This window comes from Coloeus monedula, assembly GCF_965178545.1.
Source record: "Coloeus monedula genome assembly, chromosome: 7".
NCBI classification, from domain to species: domain Eukaryota; kingdom Metazoa; phylum Chordata; class Aves; order Passeriformes; family Corvidae; genus Coloeus; species Coloeus monedula.
The window spans coordinates 13,993,018-14,017,831 of NC_138787.1; the positions used below are offsets into that span (position 1 = coordinate 13,993,018).

The 24,814-nt window shown below is 37.7% G+C and overlaps 1 protein-coding gene across 2 annotated transcripts in view; it reads right to left on the reverse strand.

The window, feature by feature from the left end:
• PARD3B (par-3 family cell polarity regulator beta) overlaps nucleotides 1-24,814 on the reverse strand; it is a 401,283-nt gene that overhangs the window by 179,605 nt on the left and 196,864 nt on the right. For both annotated transcript variants that reach the window (XM_082285055.1, XM_082285054.1), the window contains exons 11-15: nucleotides 17,799-17,984; nucleotides 11,761-11,931; nucleotides 8,281-8,410; nucleotides 2,552-2,651; nucleotides 374-489 (exon numbers count right to left, since the gene is read on the reverse strand). In XM_082285055.1, the coding sequence (XP_082141181.1) occupies nucleotides 374-489; nucleotides 2,552-2,651; nucleotides 8,281-8,410; nucleotides 11,761-11,931; nucleotides 17,799-17,984 (703 nt within the window). The remainder of the gene's footprint in view (nucleotides 1-373; nucleotides 490-2,551; nucleotides 2,652-8,280; nucleotides 8,411-11,760; nucleotides 11,932-17,798; nucleotides 17,985-24,814) is intronic.

The window sequence follows — 24,814 nt, forward strand, 5'->3', positions numbered from 1 at the left end:
AAAGAAATTACTTTTGTGATTGCTGGTTTTGCTTTATATTTTAGGCATACAAAACTTGTACAGCAATTCTTTCTGCTCATTTTTCCATCATTCCCCCTTTTCCTCAGCTAGGATTTCAATACAATGGGCCTTTAAAAAAAAAAACCACACAACAAAACCCAAACAAAAAACGAACAAACTTTCTTCAGCTCCAATAAAAAGGGTATTTGCAAATAGCTGCTAGAGGAGGCTGACCATTGTTCCCATCACTGCAGCTCCTCTGCAGAAGTTACTCCCTGATGTTAGTGTTAAAGAAACAAAAGCAAGAATCAGAGATGGTGCAGATGGGCTAAGGCTAAAACGCTGACCTGCATGTCACCCCAGCCCTTCTTACCCAGATCCATGCTTTTGGAGGCTTTCAAATTAATTGATTCAGACTGCTTGGCTGGTGTCAAAGATCTGAAGTTGATGTGCTGATCTTTTAAATGCATTGCTGAATTTATGATAGGGCTGTAGGGAAAAAAAAAAAGTTATGTAAAATATCAAGGTACCAGTTCAAACCACAAGTGAACTAATTAAAGACTGCCCAAATATACATGTGTTTCTTCCTCCAATTGCTTACAGCATGCATTTTTAAAATCAGATATTGATTCTCAACTTCCTTTTCTGAGACTTAACACCTTCAGTCACTTGGTTTTTCATCACAGATGGAAATATAAATGTGAATGATTAGTTATAACGTTCTTTTCATTTTACTAGTTCTATCTAACCACTGCATTTCCAAATAACATGCTACAGAATGTTGGAGAAATACTGACAATGTACCTGGATCAATTCTACTTCATCTGCTAATATAAAATTATTTTATAGCCTTGCACCACACTTATGCAGTGGCCAGAGGTCTTTTGAAACATGCTATGACTGAAGAATTCCAGGGCATTGTGGTTTGGTTGTTTTGATTCTTATTTTGTTTTGGTCTTTTTTTTTTCCATTCTTTTACTTTAAGGCAACTTTCTAAACATTTCAAAATCATACCTGAGTGAAACTCCAAGTAAATTTCAGCTCAAAGTGCAATACCTCAATGCAATCTGAAATCTTATGTGTCTCTTTTTGATTAGAAAAAGAAATTATTCTTTTAGGGAGTCCTAAGCAAAAAAGCAGTTCGAAAAATAAAAATATTTATTTCCAAATTGCTCAAAAGGTTTAGATTTAGTGTCAAAATACTTTCCTAAGTATTTTCCTATGCATTTTGTTGAAATGCAATTTCAGTGAAATCCATGTGACTTGATAGAGCTGTTCAATTTCAAGAGAACTTAAGTTTTAAATGGAAAAACAATACAACACTGGAAAAGACAAAGGGCCTGTAAATTCATCATCATTTTAATGCATCATCAGCATTTAAGAGAATGTTTTTCTCCTAGCTTGAAGGAAAAATTAGGAACAGATTCTAAGAAACAACTGCAGTTGAGAATGTAATGCAGAATATTGCATTGATCTGAGTAGACTTGTTTGTTTATCATGTCATACATACCTGCCTGGGAGACCAGAAATAACAAAATTATTCTAGCATAATTACTCTGTGTTAGCAAAAAGAAAATAGTTATGAAAGTTTTGTATGAAGAATTCAAGGTATCCATAATAAAATGTACCTACTCTTTGATACTACATGCAACCAATCACTTAAGGGTAGTGGGTGTTTTTACTCACTCATGCACACAAGGACAGACACATAGCTAAATTTTTAGCTGAAATGCATTCGTTCTTAATATCATTGCTGTGGATGCACGACTATCAAAATTGAATACACAGTAAATGAAGAAACAATGTTCAGCATTGCATTTCAGCATCATGATCAGGATTGGTTGCATTCATCATCAGAAAAGGCTGAAATTATGCCTTTGATTTGAATCCTGTGCTACTTGAGATAGAGAGAGTATGAGCCATGGTGAACTTCAACATGTTTACACTTTTTTCTGCACCTCCAGACTTCTGTATTTACTAAGGAAATTAAAGCTTGTACCTGCTATCAAGCATGCCAGGCTTTGCAATAGTATCTGAAAAATCTACCCAATACCTTTAGAACTGGGGAAGTGTTCATTAATTTTTCTCCTAACCATTTCAGTGTTCAGACTTACCAAAAATTCATTTTGTAACCTCAAGAATATCTTTGGGTGACATAAGGAGATTCAGTTTCTTACAAACTGTGTTTGGCTTAGACTTTGAGAGCTTTACAAGAATTCACACTGTATTTACATATTGCACCCATGGTCCAGTTTTAAATTAACTTTTTTTTTTTAATTGGGATTATGCTTTGGGATTCTTATTGTTTCACTGAACACAAGACGGGTATCATGGATAGCAGGCATACAGCAGTTTATGTACAACTGAAATGATTGACACACTAAATGCTAAAACAACATTCACAGCTTATATTAAAATATCTTCCAGGTGACTAAAGAGAGTGGTACAAATCTAAAAAAAAAAAAGGTCATTTTATAATCAATTAGAGCTGTTATCACAACCACTACTGAGCAGTTAGTGCTGTAACTATTAAGAAGAGCTGAAGTCCAACCTGTGATTATAATCCTCATTCAGCAGATCCTCACTAGGATGTGGTGGGAGAGGTGGTGGGGTTTCATTTTCACCATTGCCACGATCAGAAACTGGAAAATCTGAAATAAAATTTAGAAAGGGGTTAAATAACCTGCAGAAGCAACTACATTACACCAGTTCACTGACTGATGACTGGAAGGCCTCAAGCAATGTTGAAGTAAATCACATATTATTCAAATCCCTAAACTAACTAAACTAGAATTAAAATCACACCAAGCAGAAAATACACCCCTTGGGATTTTCCTGAAGAGCTGATTTTCAGATTTGCATATATATAATTAAAGGTAAATATAGGGAAACTTTGTACTTATGGTGAAGTTAAGTGCAAGGCACAAATTGCTTTACTCCATTTTTAACTTCTCCATAGCTGCATCCGAACTGATTGTAGGTTCATGCTTTCAGTCCCTTTGATGGGGAGCATTTATCACCTTTCATGTACAGAAGAAAACCACATTTTCAGCAAAGACCTCAGAAGAAGAAAAATTTCTGTTATCCTATGGCAAGAGAACAAAGTGGCATTTCTTAATTACAGTCTTCACTTTCCCACCATCACGGTAACTCCTTCTTTACCTTTACAACAGCATTCAGCTAACACTAGAAAATTACTTTTTACAAAGACAAATACAAACTACTCGAACCATTCAGTGATTTGCTAAGCAACAACACTTAAATACCTCCAGTATTTAATAAGACTGCAGTGCTCACTGTAGGCCAGTTCATTATTGGCCTGTAAATTCACTCCTCAACTCAAAGGTACCATCCTAGAAAAAGTCCCTGCATTTTTCAATGTAGAATATGTCTTTACCCCTCCAAAACTTAACAGGAAACATGAACACTTCCTTGGGTTTTAGTGGCAGGTAAGCAATCTAACAATAATGACATGCCACACTTTCATATGACCCGTTCTGTTGCAGGAAATGTTGGCAGTCTTTTTGTACAGTCCTGTGTGAAAGCACTAGCCTAACCTGAGAGAAAAAGGGTCAACAAGGAGGGATCAAAGGAGAAAGCAACATACTATATTTATTTGATAAGAACACAGATATAGCAAACAAAAAAATATTGGGAAAAAACCCCCAACAATTCCCCCAAAAAACCCAAAAAAACCCCAACCCCCATAAACCCACACTATTAGCTCAAGAATCCTATAAAATTCCTATTGGCTGGATAGCCTCCTAAAGGTGAGAATCAGAAGAAATAGCTCAAACCCTGTATCTCAGGAAAACTGTGAGCATCATCAGAAGAAAGTGAGGATAAGCAGATGAGGAGCAAAGTTTTGATTTAGACTTTAAAAAGTGATTGCCAGTTGGATGTAAAATACAGGTATGCTACCAAACACATACACACAGGCTTCTTGCACTGTGATCGCATTCCTTCAGGTTTGAACACAAGAACAGGAAACAAATGAAAAGTAAAAGGTGAGTTCTCACAGGAAAAAGAATTTAGAACAAAAGAGGAACTCATATGGTTCAGTGTGATACCAAATGTAACTACCAAAAGGAAGGAGACTATGAAGTTCTACAAAAAGATTGCAGAACATTAATAAGAAATGCAGGTGAAATTCCCTGTCAGACTGCAAAGTGAGTCTACAGGAAAGTAGGGGAAAACTCTTGAGACATACAAAAAGGCTGTTATCACTCTGGAACAGTCCACTAGATGTGCACTGGATTGTTCTTTGAATATATGCTTAGTGAAGTCAAAGGGAGACAGTAATTTACAAGTCCAAGAAAGTCCAAACACCCCAACTAGAAATCAATAGTTAATGGTGTGCCTTGTTAAGTAGCGCCTAAGCTTTCATTCTTCCTATCTGAAAAACGATGTAATATAATTCAGAAGCGTATTGAAAAGAGAGCAAGGATAGTTGGACACAAGTAGAAACATTTCTACAAGGCCCAGGGATTAGGATTCTTTAGAGAAAGAAGCAATGAATGGGGACACAAGAGGAGTCTATGGAATTGTAGAAGCTATGCATAAGGTGAAAAGGAAGCTCTTGCTGTCTCATACACAGTAAGAGAAGGCAACCAGTTTAACTATCTAGCAGCACACCTAGGACAAACACAAAGTAGTGTTTTTCACAGAACTGATTTCCATGAGAATGCTTTGGAAACAAAACTTTTAAAAATATTAAGAAATGTACCAAAATTTAGAGATGTATCAATGGCACAATGGCCCAGAGAGAACCTCAGTAGGTCCCTAAACCACTGACTATCCAAAGAGGAAAGAGATGCCTGATGGAAAAACAACAAACTAAAACCAACCAACCAACCAACCCCCAAGCAACCAATCAAGAAACCCTAAAAAAACCCACCAATCCCACAAAACCCCCAACAAACTGAAAAAAAAAATCTAAAACCACACCACACTTACAGTGTGGTTAGCCTTTTTGAGCAGACTCCTATAGCCATAGCAAGAGACTGAGCATGTTGTGTAGTCATAGTAACTTAGATTCACAGTAATGGGTCATCATTTCACCAAGGTTGTTAGATCATGGGTTACCACTGGCATTTTCCTTGCAGTAAAAAAAGGGTACACACAGAAAAACATCAGACTTCCTTAGTGAATCGGAAATGATCACAAGGGATTACAGCTCCCAGTAAAATGGGAGCAGAAGCCAGAAAATGAGAGAATTTAACCTAAGGAGCAGTCACTGGCTCCATGTTCAAAACCTCAGGAAGTGACCTTAACAGATCCAGATAAATCTAAGCACTGAGCAAAATGTATTTAATTTTCAGATATTAAACAGACTGAGAGAGTAAAAGAGAGAAACTTAGGCAGAGTAAAAATTGATTCTGTCTGTAAGACACATGCAGTATTTACAAGGAAAATCTAAATAATTAAAAATGTCACTTCTTAATTTTCTATCTTGATGTTACCACAGATGTATGAAAACAGAGGTGCTTGTACAACCATGAGAATTTAGCAGTCTCTGGTAGTAGAGAAAGTTTGATTATTTTACTACTCAACCCAAGAGATGACAGCATTTTTCCTATAACTATTTATAACATAGGGTTATAAGAAATATATCAGAACCTCTAATGAAACACGTTCCAATAATCTTTCAACACCAGAAATGTAAAGCTGCTGGCACTAATGTATCAATTCTCAAAGAGGTTGTTCTAAAAAACACCGTGCAACAGCTTGGCAGCAAATGAAGTGAGGACCTGAAGGCAGCAAGTATTATTCATGCAAAAATAGAACAAACACTGGCATTTCAATATTGGTTCACTACCCCCTCCCCCCTTATTTAAATATCCACAGGCAAGACAAAATTTAATGTTTTGGCTATAAGCATTTTTCCCCAGACATTATTTTTTCTTGCTCATGTATAATAAAAAAGACTCTTAAAAAAGACAGCAATGTTAGCAAGCCAAGCTTCAGTGTGTTTTTGCTGAGTTTTTATAAGAATTTTATTGGTAGGAGCAGTGAATGGTACTGGAAATAACTTATTAGAAAACATTAATTAAGGAAGTGTCATTTTATGAAATGTAATACAGCTCCTGCATTAAATTCTTACATCAGATCCCATATTGTGTTAAAAATCTCTTCTGTGTTTTATTATTCTTTTCAAAAATGTACCAACTGCACTTCTACATTCAAGACGTGGATAGCACACTGTGAGCACATATAAAGAGCTGTTCCTGCCTGACACAAGAAGCTCACTAAGTTTGTGACTTAGACACACAACCAAAAGACACAAATCTCATAGCTGAGATAAAAGAGGGTTGTGCACAGGCAAAGTGTCTCACCCTTACAGATGCCTTGAAACACTGAGGACAAAACTTTGTAAAAAACAATGCAAAAAATATTTTAAACCAGTGATGGGAGGAAATAAGTGACAGGCTCATATGGAAAGCAGAATGAGCATTAGCTCAAAAATAATTAATTCTATGATTTCAAAATAAGAGAAATATTTCTGCAATGTGTGACACTAGTGTAAGCCTGAAGTGTACTTCACCAAAACAATTTTGTATCAGAGCTGTCCCACAGCTGCCCTGCTGCAAGTGCCTGTGCAGTTTTCCATTAAGATCACTGAAATTTTACTTATCAAATGCCAAATCTTCAACAGAAATCGCAATACAATACAGTGATACCTTGAGTAAGTGGTAGCAACGTCTCCATCATCTTGTCCACTGACTCCAGTTCCAGTCATGGCCATGGCTGTGAAGACCCAGCCATACCAAACCCTCCCTGTACCGGCAGCACTCCAAAGCTTCCTTTTCACATCCAACACATTCTCAGAATTCTAAGGCCACCACATTTTTTTTTGCTATAATGCCTCTTTATCATAATTCTTTAATTAGAAAGATGCCTATTTAAAATGATTTTATGACTCAGCTGCAAACTAGTCATCCTGATTTTTGACCGCAGTTGTAGAATCTTTATCAGAAAGTACAACTCTTCCACATAATTTGTTTTGAATTCAAGTGACGGGTTAGCAGTTGCCATTCATCTGCATCAATGGTTTCAGAGCATTTGCTTTTATGGTTTTTAAGGAAGCATTTAAATGTACTTGCTGCTTTCTGATTTTTCTTTGCTAATGACTAACTCTACAGAGCAGGATAGCTCCAAGGATTAGACCCTTTTTGCCTGAAACTACAGAATGAGTGTAAATTCCATACAAGAGAAACATAAGGTAGATCTAAACAAAGGATCTGATCTTTGAATATTTAAAATGCTTCAGACTATATCTAATTCTTTGCCTGGAGTCACACTGTCAAAATATTGAAGTCAACACAAATAAGTTACCCCTAAATTCTATGGGAGTTTCTCTTGAGTTTTACAGATAAGGGCTCTTTGGTTTTGATTAAAACTACCCCACACAGTCATCACAGCAGCCTATGAAATTACTTTTTGCAGGCTACCCTGATTCCACAGTCGTCTAGGAAAGTGGGAAAAATCATGCATAATTCAACTACATCAAAGAAAATCTTTTTTTCCTACTGAAAGGTATTTAACCATGTGCTTGGCTTGAAGAGTGAGAGCATACTTAAAAGGATAGGGGTCAAGACCATCTTGAATACTTAAACTTTTCAAATAACTAGTACCTTGCTGAGTCAGGAGCAAATTGGACAGAGAGTACAGTATGCCATCAGAAATGAAAAAAGAGGAAAAGAAGCAGCCTTAAACGCTCTTACTTGTATTCTTCTATATGCTCGCACATGTAGGCTTTCTTTGCACAATTTACACAATTACCTAATTCTTTCTAATGAATTCATTAATATAATTCCAATTTGTAAATTAAGGGATGGTTCTAACCTTTGAACAAATTTTACCTTAAAGTCTAAAATAAGCAAGTGTACTTTTCAAACATCATGTTTTAGTATAAATTAATTAAGCTTATAATAACCTAGGACATAATCTAAAAATTAAATGCAAAAATCATTGCACTCATTAAAGATATATAGAAAATAAACATTTTGACAACATATATTTTGCACTCATCATTTGTTTTTTATCCAGCCTTACGTGTTGGGGCAGCGAGCTAGAAACTGTTACTTAAACTGGAATTTGTGCCAGGAATCTCATTCACAACTTCTGAGTCAGCTCTCCCACCCTCGCTGGATCTTCAAGCCTCAAAGTAACATAGTGTGCACTTACTCTAATTAACTGCTTTTGGTGGCAGTGGATTTCAGGAAACAAAACCACAAAGCACCCTCTGTCTCAGCACAGAGAAGGATATGTAGAGACTACCTTTTATTCCTTCCTGAGGACTGCGTGTTACAAATTGCTGGAGAATGGGATCATTGCGGCGGGAAGCAGCTGTGAAGTTATGACTCCCGTCAAAGGCTGATTTTTGAAAGACTCCCTGGTCCGAGCGTTCCTAAGGGAAAAACAGAACCACACATTGCAACACAAAATTTACACATACAACAATGCAGAAGAGCATCCATCACTGCACACAGTGCACAGACACAGTGTGATATAATGTGTTTACTATATATTGCCTCCTCTCAAATGAGAAACTTGAGAGAGCTCTTCAAAATTGCTGTCTGGTTTTGCTGACCATGAAATAAGAACAATATCCAAGCAATAACAACCATTAAGAATGATGCACAAAAATGAAGACTTTTTTTTTTTTTATGACCCACAACTGGCTTCATTCAAATTCTCCATCTGGGAGGGCAGCTTGTGACATTGTCAACACAAGAACATGGGCAATGCCAATGGTATTTTTCTGCCAGCCAGCTGGTTCCCTTCTCCCCGAGACTGAGTGCATATGTTCTGATGATCACACACTAGAACAGTTTTGCAAGTAAGGAGTTACACCAAACTCCCAAATGCAGGTCTTCTGGCTAGCAGCTAAACAAACTCCTGTCACACCTCTAGTCAGCTTTTCTTTGGCGACATTTTCTACCCCCCCATACATGCCATAGCGCCTAATTTATTCTCCTGAGCAGTTGCTCAAAGGAAAAAAGTTGGGAAAAAAAAATATAAACAAAAATCACAGTTTCTAAAACTGGGACAGACCCAGCAAGACATTTCTGTACTCATTATTCAGGGAAAACCAAAACCCACACAGGGGAATATTATGGCTAGTTTTCAAAGCAACCTCTATATTTTCTGTGATTTTGTATCTGTTTTTTTTGAAGGGGGATCCAACTGGCTTCTATTTTTAAACTGCATGTTCATTATGTCAGCAAATGTTACACTAAATATATATATATTTTTAATTCCATAGTCACATCTACAGAAGAAATACATGTATCTAGCCCACGTAATTTATTTTTAAAACTATGCAAGAGGTTTAATGTATTGGCAAGTGATTGCCTGCAAAGCAAGACATAAGGAAGGACAGCATGTTACACCTCCTTGAAACCCATCTTTCAAGCTTAATAATAAAAATAAAATAACGTAACAATTAAAAAAAGTGTAATAAAATAATGATAGAATAAAAACAATGAAAATAAGCATAATAAAATGTAAGAATTGCACCTCAGAACACAAATCAGAACTGGCATGCTCACAGTGACAATATGGCTACAAATGCAGGCTTAGTGGACAGGCAGCACATGTAACTTCTCTTCTCCTCAGTGCAGCATCAGGCAATTGAAAAGGCTATTTTCAACCTCCATACAGAAACACACACCACACAGCCACTGACAACTGTGTTTCCTCTTGAAACTGGAATCTTTAGTTTACATGAGCTTCCTTAGGTTGTAAATCCACATTTACTGCTTTTTCAAACTATCCATTGGAGACACAGTGGGATAAGGAACCTTAAACTAACAGCAACAACAAATCTGCTTTTCCGGCTCTTTGATAAATGACACAATCAATATCCCAACAACTGATCAGTAACCAACCCAATTCAAGTATTCAGCTTATAAAACATAGCTGTCATGGATGACCTCCATTAGTGTCCTGCCCAATAAAAACAATAATGCATTTTTAAACATATTCTCCTTCTGCCAAGCTGAGATGCAGTGCTTGGGTAGCTGGTTTGGGGAAAGGAAAGAATGGGCAACAACCCATTTCTGCTACAGTCTCCAGACTCAAATAGAATTACAATTGAACGCAAAGACTACCCTATAAAAATTAATTCCTGTCTAAAATGAATTTGATTCAATCAAGACCTCATTATGCATTCTTCATAGGGCATGAGTCAAGACTATTTACCTCCTTCATACATCTGGATAATATTCAAAACTATACACTTAACTATAAAAAACAGCCTCATACTTTTACTAGGTCAATCTGATGTTTGCTTGGAAGCTTTTTTAAATGAAGTGGCTTTAGTTAAATAAAGAAAACTCGCAGGAGTGAACTTTCTTTGAAGGTGAGCTATCTTATATCCCAAAAGTGCACAGTAAATATACCATATACTTCATAATTCTTCCTTACAGCAGGATCCTGTCACACGTAAAAGGAAAGCAAAAATGTGCTTTCCTCTAACATATTCCAGAATTGCTAATGGATACTTTTCATATTTTCCTGGCACAACTGACATCATGAGGCATTTCCAAAGTGTCCTCCCAACAAAGTTACAGCATAATGTCTGGGAAGTAATATATTTCTAAATCTATTTCTCAATCAATAAATGATGGTAATAAATTAAACAGAAAATTATCAGAAAAATATTTAAGAGTTGATTAAATTAGAAGACACCTGCATTACTTCCTCCCTCTGGTATTTTATGCAAATATACCCACAAACATGACTGTTTGTAATTTTAAAATGTTCCAATAATGCTTATTAAATAAGAAGCTTGAAATAATATCTTGGATTTCTATAATGAGATTTATTACTACCTTTTACACCCCAAATCCACTTGTACATACTTTTATTTTAAAGTACTCTACAGATACTTAAAACTTTTTCAAATATTTACTCAAGAGTTAAAATTAAAACCGGGGTGAGTAGAAAAGGCAGCCAGTATACATGTATGTTATCTACGTAAAGATGAGAAAAGAGTGTGCATATGTGTGTGCATGCATAAACCAAAGAGGGAGCAAGGGAGATCATAAAACCAATCTTTTTCAAAATAAGAAGTGACTGGCAAACATCAATTTATATGATGTCTAGAAAGTATAATAGTTAAAAATGTCTTTCTTTTCTTATTTTATTACCTTACTTAAATAGATTTTATGTTGATCAACTCAGAAACCCATCCTGAAGGGATCTTCATCTGACCAGAAAAAGTAAAATATTTAATTCCTTGAAGGTCAAAAAAAAGGAAAAAGGAAAAAAAAAAGACAAGACAGCTCCAGAAAAACACACTCAAAAAAAAAAAAAAAAAGTACTAATGAAACAGAAAAAGCAAGAGTAAAGTAAAATCTAAGTCACACTAAGACACTAAGGTCTCTGATCATAACAACAAATGAAATCAGAATAATTTAAGTTGCCTGTATCCCAGCAATTTCCTTGAGGAGGTAGCAGATAATCAAGATTATACCAATATATTAATCCTAAACTAACTCTTCTTGGAATCACATTTTCTTTTGTTCTAATACTTGTTGAATCAAAATAAGAGGCCAATTTTAGCCTAGTCTCAACAATTAGAGCAAGACCAGGAGATATCAACCAGAAACACTGCGTGAGTCCCCTTACCAGGAGAGAATTAATTCTGCCAGGAGAAGCTCTCTGTGACTGAGACTTCAGCCATCATCTCTTATGTGCAAAACCACTGGGACTGGAAAGACATTTACCTAATAAATGCATTTACTGCCTCACCTCTGTGTGCACCTCCAGCCTGCGGAGCACAACCAGCTGGATCCTCCCCCGAATGTTCCCCTCCATGGACATGGAGCGCCTGAGGGTTTCCATGGCCTCGTGGTTTGACTTGCCCAGGAGCGACTCCCCATTCACTGCCACCAGCTGATCGTTTACTCGCAAACGACCGTCCTAGAGCAAAAAACAAAGAGGATTTCAAAAAAATCAAGAGGTATTAAGCAGAGGTGTTACATATGGGAAAGCACGATGCAAACAATCAGACATTGCTCCTATAACTCAATAAATAAGAGACTGGACAGTGCCAGAAATAACTTTGTGTCCAGTAATTGGCAATTTTTTTCCTCTATTTGCTACATTTTGGAAAGAGTCCATAGTGCAAATACAAACAGAAGTTCATGCACAGACAGCTGTTTTTCTTGCATTTGAAGTTTATTTGTACCAGTTTAAAAAATTAATAATTAAAAAAACCCAAAACCAAACATGCAAAACCAAAATAATACAAACCACAAAAAACCACACTTACCCTGTCCCCCCAAAAAAAAGGAAGAGCAGCTTTTTGTTAGTTTAAAGGACCCACACCATAACTATTAGTATCCACAGTGCATCCACAAAGCAGTACTACAACCTATTTTCCAAGCATTATTATCTGCTATTAAGATCTGGTAAGAAATAGCTCCAAAAATTTTGTCGTACAATCTTACTGGTGCATATCTTGTCACAATTCCCATGCCATCATATGGGCCAGTGTCCTCAGTACAGAATGGTCACTAAGACTTAAACATCCTTACTAATTAATGCTGTCCCTATATTACAATATCCAAAACTGCTGCCAATAACAAAATTAGGGTTGAGCCATATCAAGTAACCTATGCTTCAAAAAAGTAATTCAGCTTCATTTGCCAAAGTTAACTGACATTTGTGAGTGTAATAAAATTACAGTGGACAGTCTTATTTTGTGATTTAGGAGTCCTGTTGCTGTTGTCATTATTATCTGTGATTTATTTCTTTTCATAAAAGAACATGCCACGGACTTTTCTCTCTTTAACAAGAAAAAAAGGTCTATTTAATTGAGACAGAAATTTCTTTGAAAGCTTGTCAAGTTCACAATTATCAGGCTGGCATCAGACCTCAAAAAAGGAGGAGAAAGAGTAAGAAACTGAAGACATCCCATGTAAGGCAGTGAAGAAGTAATAACAGGGAAAGATCCTGCACAGAAATGCAGTGCTTGGTTAAGATGAATCTGATTCATTCACAGGCTCAGCACAAACTCTTCACAAGGCACTCATCCAAACTGTTTACATATTTCATGCATCTGAGCAATACAAAACATATATACTGATTTCTATTTTTTTTCTGTACTAAGATGTTCAATTAACTATTCTGCTATTGCTGCCAAGCCTAAGTCATTTTTGAGTAAGTTACAGTAGCTGTGACACACCCAGCTTTATTAAGTGTTATTTTTGTTGGATCTGGGTATCATCATTACTACAGGAGAGTACAGATAACCACAAAGCTGAAGAAAAAACAGTATATAAAAAAATCCAAAATAAACTGGGATGGACCAGAAGATGGAAAGAAATAATTAGGAGATGAGTCACTCGGTGAAGGAAAATGAAGAGAAATAAAACTTTTCTAGGTAGGGTGTGGGAATGGAGGACAGAAAACAGAGATGCCATTTGGAAGAGATACTGAAATCTCTCCCACTTCTCTGCTGAATATTTTATGCCAACTTAGTTGTACATACAGCCAAAGTCAGTAAGTTAACCCTTTCTCTACATACAAATGAAGCCATCACAAGTGCTAAACTTTAGGGAGACAAGAGTTAACATTGCTGAACTGAAACATTTATTATTTGCACGTGCTGTAATTCTTCTGTGTTCTATAAAAATTTGCTGAAATGAATGGAGCTATTCAGATCAACAGGAGTTTGAGGAAAAAACATTTTATTTTTTGTGAGTTTCTGTAAGACTTCGAAAATTTTACACATCCTCAAGTCCTCCCCCAATGGTCCCAAGTTTCTTGGAATACTGTTTGTCCTTTCTGGAAAAAACCCACCATGTATAAATATCTGTTAAAGTTCCTTTCTAAAGTATATACAAATACAATGTCAAATGCATCTTGTCACGACTACAGCTGTTAAGTATGCAACTGTCCTGAACACAGCATGCACTTTTAAATGAATCACTGAGCCTCATAAGGCTCTGTATTGGCCCGATTTTTAATTTTCCTTGTAATACTTTTTAGGAGACTTTATATTTATTTATATTTTAATAACATTAATTCTTAAAGGGCTTCTTTTGATGCATTCTCCCTTCTTCTCACTCTGTTATGTGCAACATTTAAGTGAAAAATTCAACTTGAATTTGACACTTCAACTGTGATGAAGAAAAAAGATGTTGATCATTTATAAATGTTTATCAACCACACTTGCTAAGTCACCTGTACAAGACAGGCTGGAAGACAGGTGAATGCTGTTTTCACACAACAGGCAGAAGTTACTTCACAGAAAAACCTTTTGCCTTTTTAGAGACCAGGAAAAAAAATCCCAACGTCTAAACAGTTTCCAAACACAGATTTTCGCATCCCTTGTGTTATGGCCTGGTTTGGAAACCCGAACTGCAAGAAAATCTGCTTGGCTCCAAACAAGCTAAATGTTGTTTTAACACGTTTCTTCTTTCATCTCTGAGAGGTAGGTTTCTTTGTGGCTTTTGAGTAGGAAAACAACATTTGGCATTTCAGCAGAACAGTTTTCAAATGCCATCTCTGGAACTGCGAGTGAGCTATTCTAATAGAGGGCGATGTTATTCTTCCCTCACTTATTCAAAAAATGCTGGGTTTTTCATGGACTCTCACAGCAAGGGGCAGAATCTACCACCACATGGCTGCCATATTTTCACAGCCATTCACAATACTCCCACTTTTTACAGTAGAGCAGGAAGATATAATGCCATGATCTTCAAGAACTTATGTTTTTAATCAAGGCACAATAAGCTATTTCCCTTGTCACATCAATGGCATTTCTGTCAGAAATGCCCTGATGGCATTTATTGGAATTATCCAATTTCCCCATCCATCGCACACAATGAGCAATGTTTATTGTAACAGAACTCAGAAGGACCAAGGACACTCAAGCTACACCATGTTTGCTTTGAACAAACACACAGATAAAAAAATATTCCATTATTTCTTGTAATGGCTCTGTTTTATTTCAGCTGCAGTGAACTGCAAGTACCTGATCCTCAGGAACGCATCCGAAGTGAAAAGCCAAGATATCTCGAGGTGAACAAAGCTGAAATCCCCAAAGTTATGGGGAAAGACAATGCATTTAAACTCAGTCAAATGTTAGTTTTCTTCACATGAAAGGCTCTGCAAAATTACAAATACAAAGTATTCTAGTAACCTCTTTATGTTAGGGATGTTAAAAAATAGATACTTCAAAAATTATGGAGGTTAAGAAGGGACATAATAGTTCAATCAGTAAAAGCAACTGGTTTTATTCCTGCAGGATACAGTGTTAGAATACAAACTTGGAACTTTTAAGGCATTTTTATTTTGTTTGATTTTGTAGGCAGAGCAGTAAATAGGACTGAGTCGTACTGTAGCATGTATGATGCTACATGCATTAGTATTTTCTAAAACCTTTAGCTAGGACAATAAGAAAACCATAAAAGATAGAATTAAATACTTAAATTTTCCATTATGGTTTTTAAAAAAAATTGCTACTGCACTTTGCAATGCCACTAACACATTAGAGCTAGATTAATGTGTTAATGTATCAAAAAACTTTAAAATGTTAGCCTCTCTTCAGACCTTGGTTCAAGCCAATAACGAGTAACAGTAACCAAGACGGTCTGCATCTCATAGTTTACTCTTCATTCTAAAAAACACACGGCAGAAGAAATTTACTGTATCGAAACCTTTATACAGCATTAGAAGGACTGAGCATTTACTTTATCACTGAAACAAATATGTTGAAATTCTATGTATTACATTTCTTCTTCTGAGTACAAGCAGTGACAGTATAGACAAGGGGATAAAGTTCCCACTTACATTAGCATGATACACCAGTATCGAAAATATTTTAAATTCTAAATGCAGAAGTGAGAAATAGTGAGAGAATTCTCATGTCAGTGAGCATTAAGATTTCCTCCTGTGACAGTTTCCCAAGAAAACACTGTACACTGAAAAGCAAATGCACATGTTTTAATCCATAATAATCCATTTCAGAGAGTAACAATGAATAGCATGGGAAAACACTCTGGACAACTACCAGCTGGAAAGAAAGGCTTTTTATTTCAAAACTTGCTCCAAGAAGAGATTTAAAATAAGGGCAATAGGACATCTTTAAATATTTATGCACAAATATATGCAGACTTTAACTTGATACAAGAAATTTTATTAATTGTTAATACCCACTGATTAGGTTGTGTTCTATAAAAAGGTCATTAGACAGAAGAAAGACAGCTGTTCTCCATGCATTACACAACAGCAGGCCGTGAGTCTTAAAACATTGCCAAAATGCCTGCGTTCTGTGAGCACTTGCACACAACACGCAGGAAAGATTCTCTGTACAGTTCTGGTTGAAGCCAGAGCCTCAGCTACTGTCTCATTTGCTCTGGAGCCTACACTCAGATCTATTACCACAGCACAGGTCTAATTGGTGGAAAGGTTATAATGAGGTAGAATAGAGAACAGGTCACAGGACCACAGGCTGTCACAAGACAAAATAATCTCCCAGTCATGGTGACTGCTGTGCCAGTCTACTTAGGGGTGAGCACAGAAGTCCTGCTTTAGTAGTCTGCAGCCATCTCCAGCCAAAATTAACTGCTCTGGAGTGAGTCACTGTGGGGAGTAGAGAGTAGCAAACATACAGAGCTAGAAAAGGTTGTTTTATGTGTCTGTGACGTGACAAGTCAGGCAGCCAGCCCACTAATAAGGAATATGGCTCCACAGCTTGGCTATTCAAAACAAGGTATTTATCCGTGGCAATGCACTGTCGCTGCAATTGGTGTGGACATGGAGCTGGGAAAACAAAGAGGGCAGCCTCATTTCCACAGTAAAATGTGTCATACTCTGCAGCAGACATGCACACGAATTGAGTTTATCCAGCCCTAATTTGGCCAAATGTGTGTTAAATCAGTTCTAGTGTACACCAATCAGATGAAGATCCAAGCTTTGAAATAACTGAGACTAGGACAGGTAAATAACAAGCAGGGAACTGTTTAACATTCTCATGAAACCTAAAATCTTGATTATTGCTATTTACTAGCTGCTGTAAATAGATGATCATTAAAGTTTTAATGCTGTGAATTGTCTTACTCAGCAGGCTGATGTCAGTAGAGCAATTTACATAATGCTGAATTAAAAGGTATTTTTACAGAAACGAGAACTGCAAGGAATTGCTGAGATAAAAGACAAAAATTACATTATGATTCTACAGGTGTTAAACATACTAGCCCTGAAAGATTAAGTAATTTGTTTCAAATTCAGAGAAGTTACCCTTTCCAAGTTTTATTTAGGGGGAAAAAAATGCAGTCAACAGATTTCCTAAAGATTAGAAAATAATTCAAATACTTCTTACACATAAAATACACAACAGTGTTTGTACAGTGCTTAGAAGGAACAGAACAACTCATAATATTGTCATTTACCAATTTAATATTACCAATTCAATCCACAGGCACAGTGTAGATATCAACTTCTCTGTCACTGAGCCAATCAAACTTTTTCTGTAGGCTGTGGAGAAGCTGGAAGGCAGCCTCTACTCATACCAACCCATCCTTATCCTTCTTCCGCTTCCCCATTTCCCGCAGCATCCAAATGTTCCCTACAGTTTGCAACAATTCACTTTCATTTTGGCAAACCTTACCACACACAACCCCAGAAACCATGGGACAAAATGTTAGATTTGTAGTTCACCCAAAGGAATGAGGGACAAAGGTGTTCGTTCCTAGGATGTTTCTCAAGTGAGATTCAGCACTCAACACAGAAATGACAGAATTCTAACACATTCATCTCCTGATGTGCTTCCTCCATACCTTAAAAGCAGCACCTCCATGAATAATTGATTTGATGAAAATCCCAAGATCAGCTCCTGTCTCTCGAGATTTGTTGCCTTTCAAGCTCACACCAAGTCCAGCAGAGCCAGAATCATTCAGAGGAATCTCAAAGGTCAGCTGCTCTGTGGTTTCTGGAGAAAAAATACTGCAGTTTGGCTCTCCTTTCTGTTGGAGAAAACAAGGATGAAAACAGGGGTGAAAAGTTGGCATGAGTTGTATCCACAGATTTGTACGACAAGAAATAGTCCTCTTTTCCAGAAAGTAGCTTGAAGAAACAAGCCTTATAATCAACAGTGCATTTAGCTGACATTTTGTCACAAGATCTGGCTTAAAATGTTATTTTTAATGATACCTAGGAATATGCTTAAAGAGAAGGTAAAATAGCTTAGTTCCACATGATATAAAACTGATGTTGCAGCAGAATGTAGAAAAGACATTTATACACTGCTGCATTAAAAATGTAAGCCATAAAACTCTCAACATCTTTACATGCAGCTCACAAACTATAATGGTAGTTGTACTGTTAAATCCCATTCCCCTTTGAAAATTGAGTTTCATCCTTAAAAATTTATCCTTTCCTTAAACCTGTCTACAGAGGAAAGCTGGTGTAACAAAAGTGAAGGTGAGAATTGAAAGCACAGTAACTTATTCTGCGTTAACTCCCTTTGAACATACTTTTACTCCATAGAGGTTTGATTATTCTGTTTTTCTTTCTGGTATGGGTTAATCCCAAGATTTTCTCTAGATTAGAGTGCTGTTTACAAGACTGTCAAGTCAAGCATCCACAGCTACGGAAGATCAGAAAGAACTTCCTTTTACTGTACACTGTATCTGCAGTTTTGTAGGGCTGTCTGTTGCTGGGCAGAGGGGAAGGGGGTGTGGTTGTTTATCTTTTTTAAAGCAGGTTAGAATCACAAAATCAAATTTTTGCTTGAAATATTTATCTTGGGACACCTCAAAAATAAAACAAGGACAAGGAGACCTATTATGGAATAAAGTGGTCATGGAAGGTGTTAGTGCAAAAGAACTTACGCAACACATTCGATTTTATTCCATTTTTCCTTCTCCACGTAACTGTAAGACAATTAATTAGCTTTTGTTTCTTGTCATTTGGACATTTTCTACTCTTTGAAACGGTACTATTAAAAATTTAATAGGAAAAAACTATGAAAAGGAAGCACACAGACAAGTACAAGTTGAAAGATGACTGACTGCTGCTTCCAAGAGTGCCAAATTCTCACATTAAGTTATTGAGTAGAGGCCACATGCAAGGAGTGCAGTAGCTGGGCCAATCCTCCTCTTCCCTAATGAGGTATCACTTCCAGGACCTAAGCTGCAGGACATGCAGTATCAATGCAACTGTCAGCAAAGGTGCCAACAGTACAGATGTTTCCTCAGCAGTCAGAGCACACCTGTGCATTCAGGTATCATGCTGTCTAATCAACAGAAGTATGACCTCAGAACTAAGGGCAGAAATTATTATCCCGAAGAAACAGTAGCACCTAAGTATACTTGCATTTATTTCAGATGCCCTTTCACTGATGAGAACCAACCACTGGCTAGAGAGGAATCACATCAGCCAGAAAACTGACTATCAATCTCAATCCCAATATTCACCATGTTTAAATTTTTCCTGGAATGTAACTATGTGATATTAAAGTCAATACAATTTGCCTAATTGCCAAATATAAAAATGTCACAGCACCAACACTGACAATTGTCTTCATACCAGCATTCATCTCCAGTACCTAAGTTATGCATTTGTGCTTCTGTTTTTGTTCACCAGAAGTACAGAATTCTCAGTTACATGTCTGTCACTTTTATTTCTCAGCTTTGGATGGACATCCTGAGCATAACTCCCCAAAATCTATAAATTTGTAACAACTGTGAACAATACAGAATGATAACTTGTTTAATACTCCTCCTCTAACTTCAGAAGAACCAGTGTAAGGAAAAAACCACACCACTACTGGCCTTCTAACATAATCATTTTACATTTAACTTTCTCAAGGTTGTAGAGAAAAGATTTTCTGCCCAATCTTTTTTTCCAACTTGCACATATTGTCATCAGTCAATTCAGAACTCTTAGATCAGAACTCTACTCAACTGGCACATCCTGTCAAGATTTGGACAGAAGAAATTCTTCTAAAGGTCCCAGATTCCTGTCTGGAATTTTCCATCATCCTGTGATGATTCCTGTCTTTAGGACAGGACTTGGTATTACTTCCCACGTCCCCTAGGCAAGCAGTTCCTGTGTGCTTCTACTATCCTTCCACTTTAATCCGTGACATCTGCACCAGACTTGCCCCTTCTCTATGTCAATACTGTGGTTTTGTCTTTGCCCATACTGTGAGAAAAGCAGTGAGAGGGCTGTTACCACAGGACATAAAAGCTCCCAGTGCTCATGGCAATCTTACCCAGAGCAGTCAAAACTGCTTTATAGGGCTACCTCAGTACGAACTTGGACTTATATAAAGCTGAACTTGGTCACCCAACAGAGTTGCTCAGTGTTCTGTATTTCCCAGCTTCCTTTAACATAATTACGCTGTGCATTAGCCCTTGTTAAGTAACCTACCACATCACTCTATGCATGCCGGATGTGTTCAGCAGGACACCAGACAATACAGCAAGCTTCTGTCACTATTTCATTTCCTATGTTTTCCTTAGTGCCTAATTTGGAATCTGTAACATTTGTCTAACATTTTCCTTGCTACAGCTCTCTATGAAACAGATCACTTAATCATACAAAAACCTCAGTAAATTTAATTTAAGCTGCTTTTACCTATTACTGGAGAACACTCTAATATTTTTAAAAGTCCTTCACAAGTCTCTTGTTCCACATAGTCCAATCATCCTAAACATCTTTTCTTTTAATTATTTGTATTCAGCTTTATCCAAAGATCCAGCAAAAACTGATTTAAAAATAACGTTGAACTTTATCTAATAGTACTATCAAAATCTTGTTACCTGTGTTGGAGACTGAATGATACTTCCAAGATTTCATAAGGATGGGTAAGAGGAAAGGAGATGCATATCTAAAAGTCAGTGATAAATTCACTGTAAGGCAACTAAACTCTGTCTTTACTCCCTCAAAATTTTCCTCTGCTACTCATTGCACAGCATCTGATCGCAAATGCCTGGTAGTCAGTCTGCAACATCATGACTATTTGGTGCAAATACAAGATTGAAAACTTATTTGTGAGAGGATGTGAGAAGCAGCAGAAAGGAGGTAAAACAGAGGGAAAAAGCGAGGAACAAAACCTAGAAGCTTGATTTCATCCTATACTCACTGAATGTTTTCAGATTATTATCCTGATCATAATGCTCTTCCCAAGCAATACCTTTTCACTGATGACAAAAAGAGCTCCAGCCATCCTTAAGTTAACAGCTCATCAATTACCTGCTTCATTTGGGCAACTAATTTAATGAATGATGGCCTCTGTTCCTAGAATATGCAGGTATGAATATTAAATGCTGATAGTGACTCACAGAGCTGGATTCCTACTGCTTCTGTTTCCCTGACTTTGCTAAAACATCATCCCAAGACATCAATACTTTACAATATAGCAACCACCATCAGCAGAATTATGGTCTGGTAAAGGAAACCCTCTCAAATGCACTAAACCTTGAATTCTATTAGAAACACTTCTTACCTCAAGATCATCCTAGAATCTGAACTCACTCAAACACAGAACAAATGAAATGAGCTGCAACACAAATATGTTTCTAGCCTGGAAAAAATTTACAGCTGTATGTTATTAATTACCCAATCAACAACCACATCATGTATTTTCCATACCAACTGTATCATACCCCAGCAGTTCAGGAATTAAATGATAGTATATCACTGAAGCTATTCCCTACTGCAGACATAGGAAAGTAACTCAATTGTAGTAGGAAAACCAAGAAATCTTCACATTAATCGATGTCCAGATAGCCAAGTGGTGATCCCTCAGGATGGTTAGAGCTTTGAGATTGTCTGGTCTATACTTTTCACTCAGTCCCAGAGTGGGTAAGGTTGGAAGGGAGAACAGTGGGTCATGGGGCCCAATCCCCCTGCTCAAGCAGGGTCACCCTGGAATACATGGCGCAGGATTGTGTCCAGGTGGTTCTTGAATATCTCCAACCTTGAGCTCCCTAAGCCTTTCTTCATAATAGAGATGCTCCAGTTCCTTAATCATCTTCATTGCCATCCTCTGGACTTGCTTCAGGAGCTCTGTGTCTCTCTTGTGCTGAGGAGCCCAGAGCTGGACACAGCACCCCAGATGTGCCTCACCAGGGCTGAGCAGAGGGGCAGGATCACCTCCCTCGACCTGCTGGCAGTGCTCTTCCTGCTGCACCCCAGAATCCCATTGGCCTCCTTGGCCACAGGGGCACTGCTGACTCATGGGCAGTTGTTATCCACCAGGAGCCCCTGGTCTTTCTCTGCAGAGCTGCTCCAGCAGGCAATCCCCAGCCTGTGCTGGTGCGTGGGATTGTTCCTCCCCAGGTGTGGGACCCTGCATTTGCCTTTGCTGAATTTCAAAAGGCTCCTCCCTGCCCATCTCTCCAACCTGTCAGGGTCCTTCTGAAGGGCTGCACAGCACTCAGGGGGATCAGCCACTCCTCCCAGTGAACCTGCTGAGGAGGCATCTGCCCCTTCATCCAAGTCATTGATGAATAATGGGCCCATTATTGAACCCTGGGGGACACCAAGGCCTCCAACGAGACCCTGTGCCAGCCAGTTCTCAATACACCTCACTGCCCACTCATCCAGTCCACACTTCCTGAGTTGGCCTATGAGGGTGTTGTGAGAGACGGTGTTGAAAGCCTTGCTGAAGTCAAGGTAGATGATGTCTCATTCATCCAGGTATTTGTTTCATTGTAAAAGGCAATCAGGTTAGTCAAGCATGATATACCATTAGTGAATCCATGCTGGCTACTCCTGATTACCTTCTTGCCATCCATGTGGACAGAGTTCCCTGAGTCCTCCTCCTTGCCCTTTCTGAAGACTGAGGTGATATTTGTTTTCTTCTAGTCCTCAGTCACCACTTCTGACTGCCATGACCTTTTAAAGATGATCGTGAATGGCCTCGACAGCTCTCAGCACCCATGGAGGCATCCCATCAGGACCTATGGACTTGTGGATGCCAGATTTGCCTAGGTGTTCTCTAACCCAATCCTCCTTGACCAAGGGAAATTCTTCTTTCCAACACTCCTTTACCCTTGTATCCCAGGTCAGAGATTCCTGAGGTCTGGCCTTCTCAGTGAAGACCAATGCAAAGGAAGTGTTTAGTAACTCTGCCTTCTCTGCATCCTCTGTTACCAGGCTCCCCGTTATGTTTAGTTATGGCCCCACATTATCCTTGCCTTTCCTTCTGTTATGGATGTATTTGAAGAAGCCCTTCTTGTTGTCCTTGACATCCTTGGCCAGATTTAATTCCAGATGGGCCATGGCCTTCCTTATCTCCTTTTTACTTACTCTGACAACCTCTCTATATTCATTCCAAGTGACCTGACCCTGCTTCCATCTCCTGTGTATTTCCTGCTTACGCTTGAGTAATGACAGGAGTTCCCTATTCGTCCATGCAGGTCTCTTGCCCCCTTTGCCCAATTTCTTGCTCAGTTCTTTCCTTTAAGATGGGTACATTGAGACAGGAACACTTTTAAGTATTAATAAAATATACTCAACAGAGACACAGGTTGAAGTTAAAACCAAACCAAAACGAACACCCCACAACCAAAAAACTCTAACACAAAACCAAAAAAAACCAACCCAACACTTCAAGAATGGTCTCCAGTGTTCACTTAGTCCTTGCTGGGCAGCTCCTTCCTTCAGCTTTGTTAAATCTTAGCCTGACAGCTTTCAATGGCTTCTACAGCTGCAACAAGCTCTGAACAGTCTCCTCCTGATAAGCACATCCCTGCAGCCTAGTGATGTTTGTTCTTTACTATTTATAGGAGTCTGCCAGCCTCATTTTCTGCTCAAAGCTCCCTCCTGGTTGCACTATCCAGCATTCTAGGCAGTTCCCAACCTCTCTCAATTGCTTGGGGAAGACAAAGATCTCCTCTCTCTCTCCTGGACCAGAAGGCAACAGACAGAAGTTGTCTAAGAGGAAATATTTTCTCTTGCTGTCCAGACTCGGTGGCTAAACAGAACAGAGCAAACAACCAAACAGGTACTATCCCTCACAAGGGAAATCAGGACAGGAATGTTTTAATCTACCAATATACCTGCATGCAACTTCAGTAAAATAAATTCTGACATTTACTGAATCACCAGAAACCAGACAGAAAAGTTCAGTAGAGTTTATATGAAGGTGAGAGAATACAGAGTTTCCTAGATATGAAAGCAGAAAGCCCTAATAACACAGTACTAAATAACATTCAGCAATGCAGACTGAAAACCTGTATCTAAGGGTCTCAGGACACTTAATTAATTGAAAATATTAAATAATATTTATTATTTATTAAATTTATTATAATATTTATAATTTATTAAATAATACTTTTAATTAATATTCTGCCAATGATTTCAATTTTTAGAAGCACATCCGCATCTCGGATCTCCGGTTTCTTAATTAAAAGATTATAATAAAGGATTATTAAAAATAATCTAAAATTTTACTGGTCTCACCAATAAATTCTCAGTATTTTAAAAATCACAAAGAACATACTTTTAGCCTTCTCCTACTCCCACAGTCACCAGAGCAGTACAATCCGAACTATAACATTTGAAAAAAGTACTGTTCATTTTATTCTTCCACTTTCTACTTAGTCCATGGTTATATCTACACAATATTGTGTCAATCCTCTGTCTACCATGGGACACCACTTTCAATTAGCCCTTTTATTTAATCTTACAATGCCTGTTCTCAATGACCACAGCACTTTTAATCTGTGGATTTATGATAATCTAATGCTAATCTCTCACTGGAAAGGTTGCCTTATATATCCTTATTGTATTTTTTGCCATAAGAAAAGCTTACAAAAAAAATTAGCTCTCACTTAGTCAG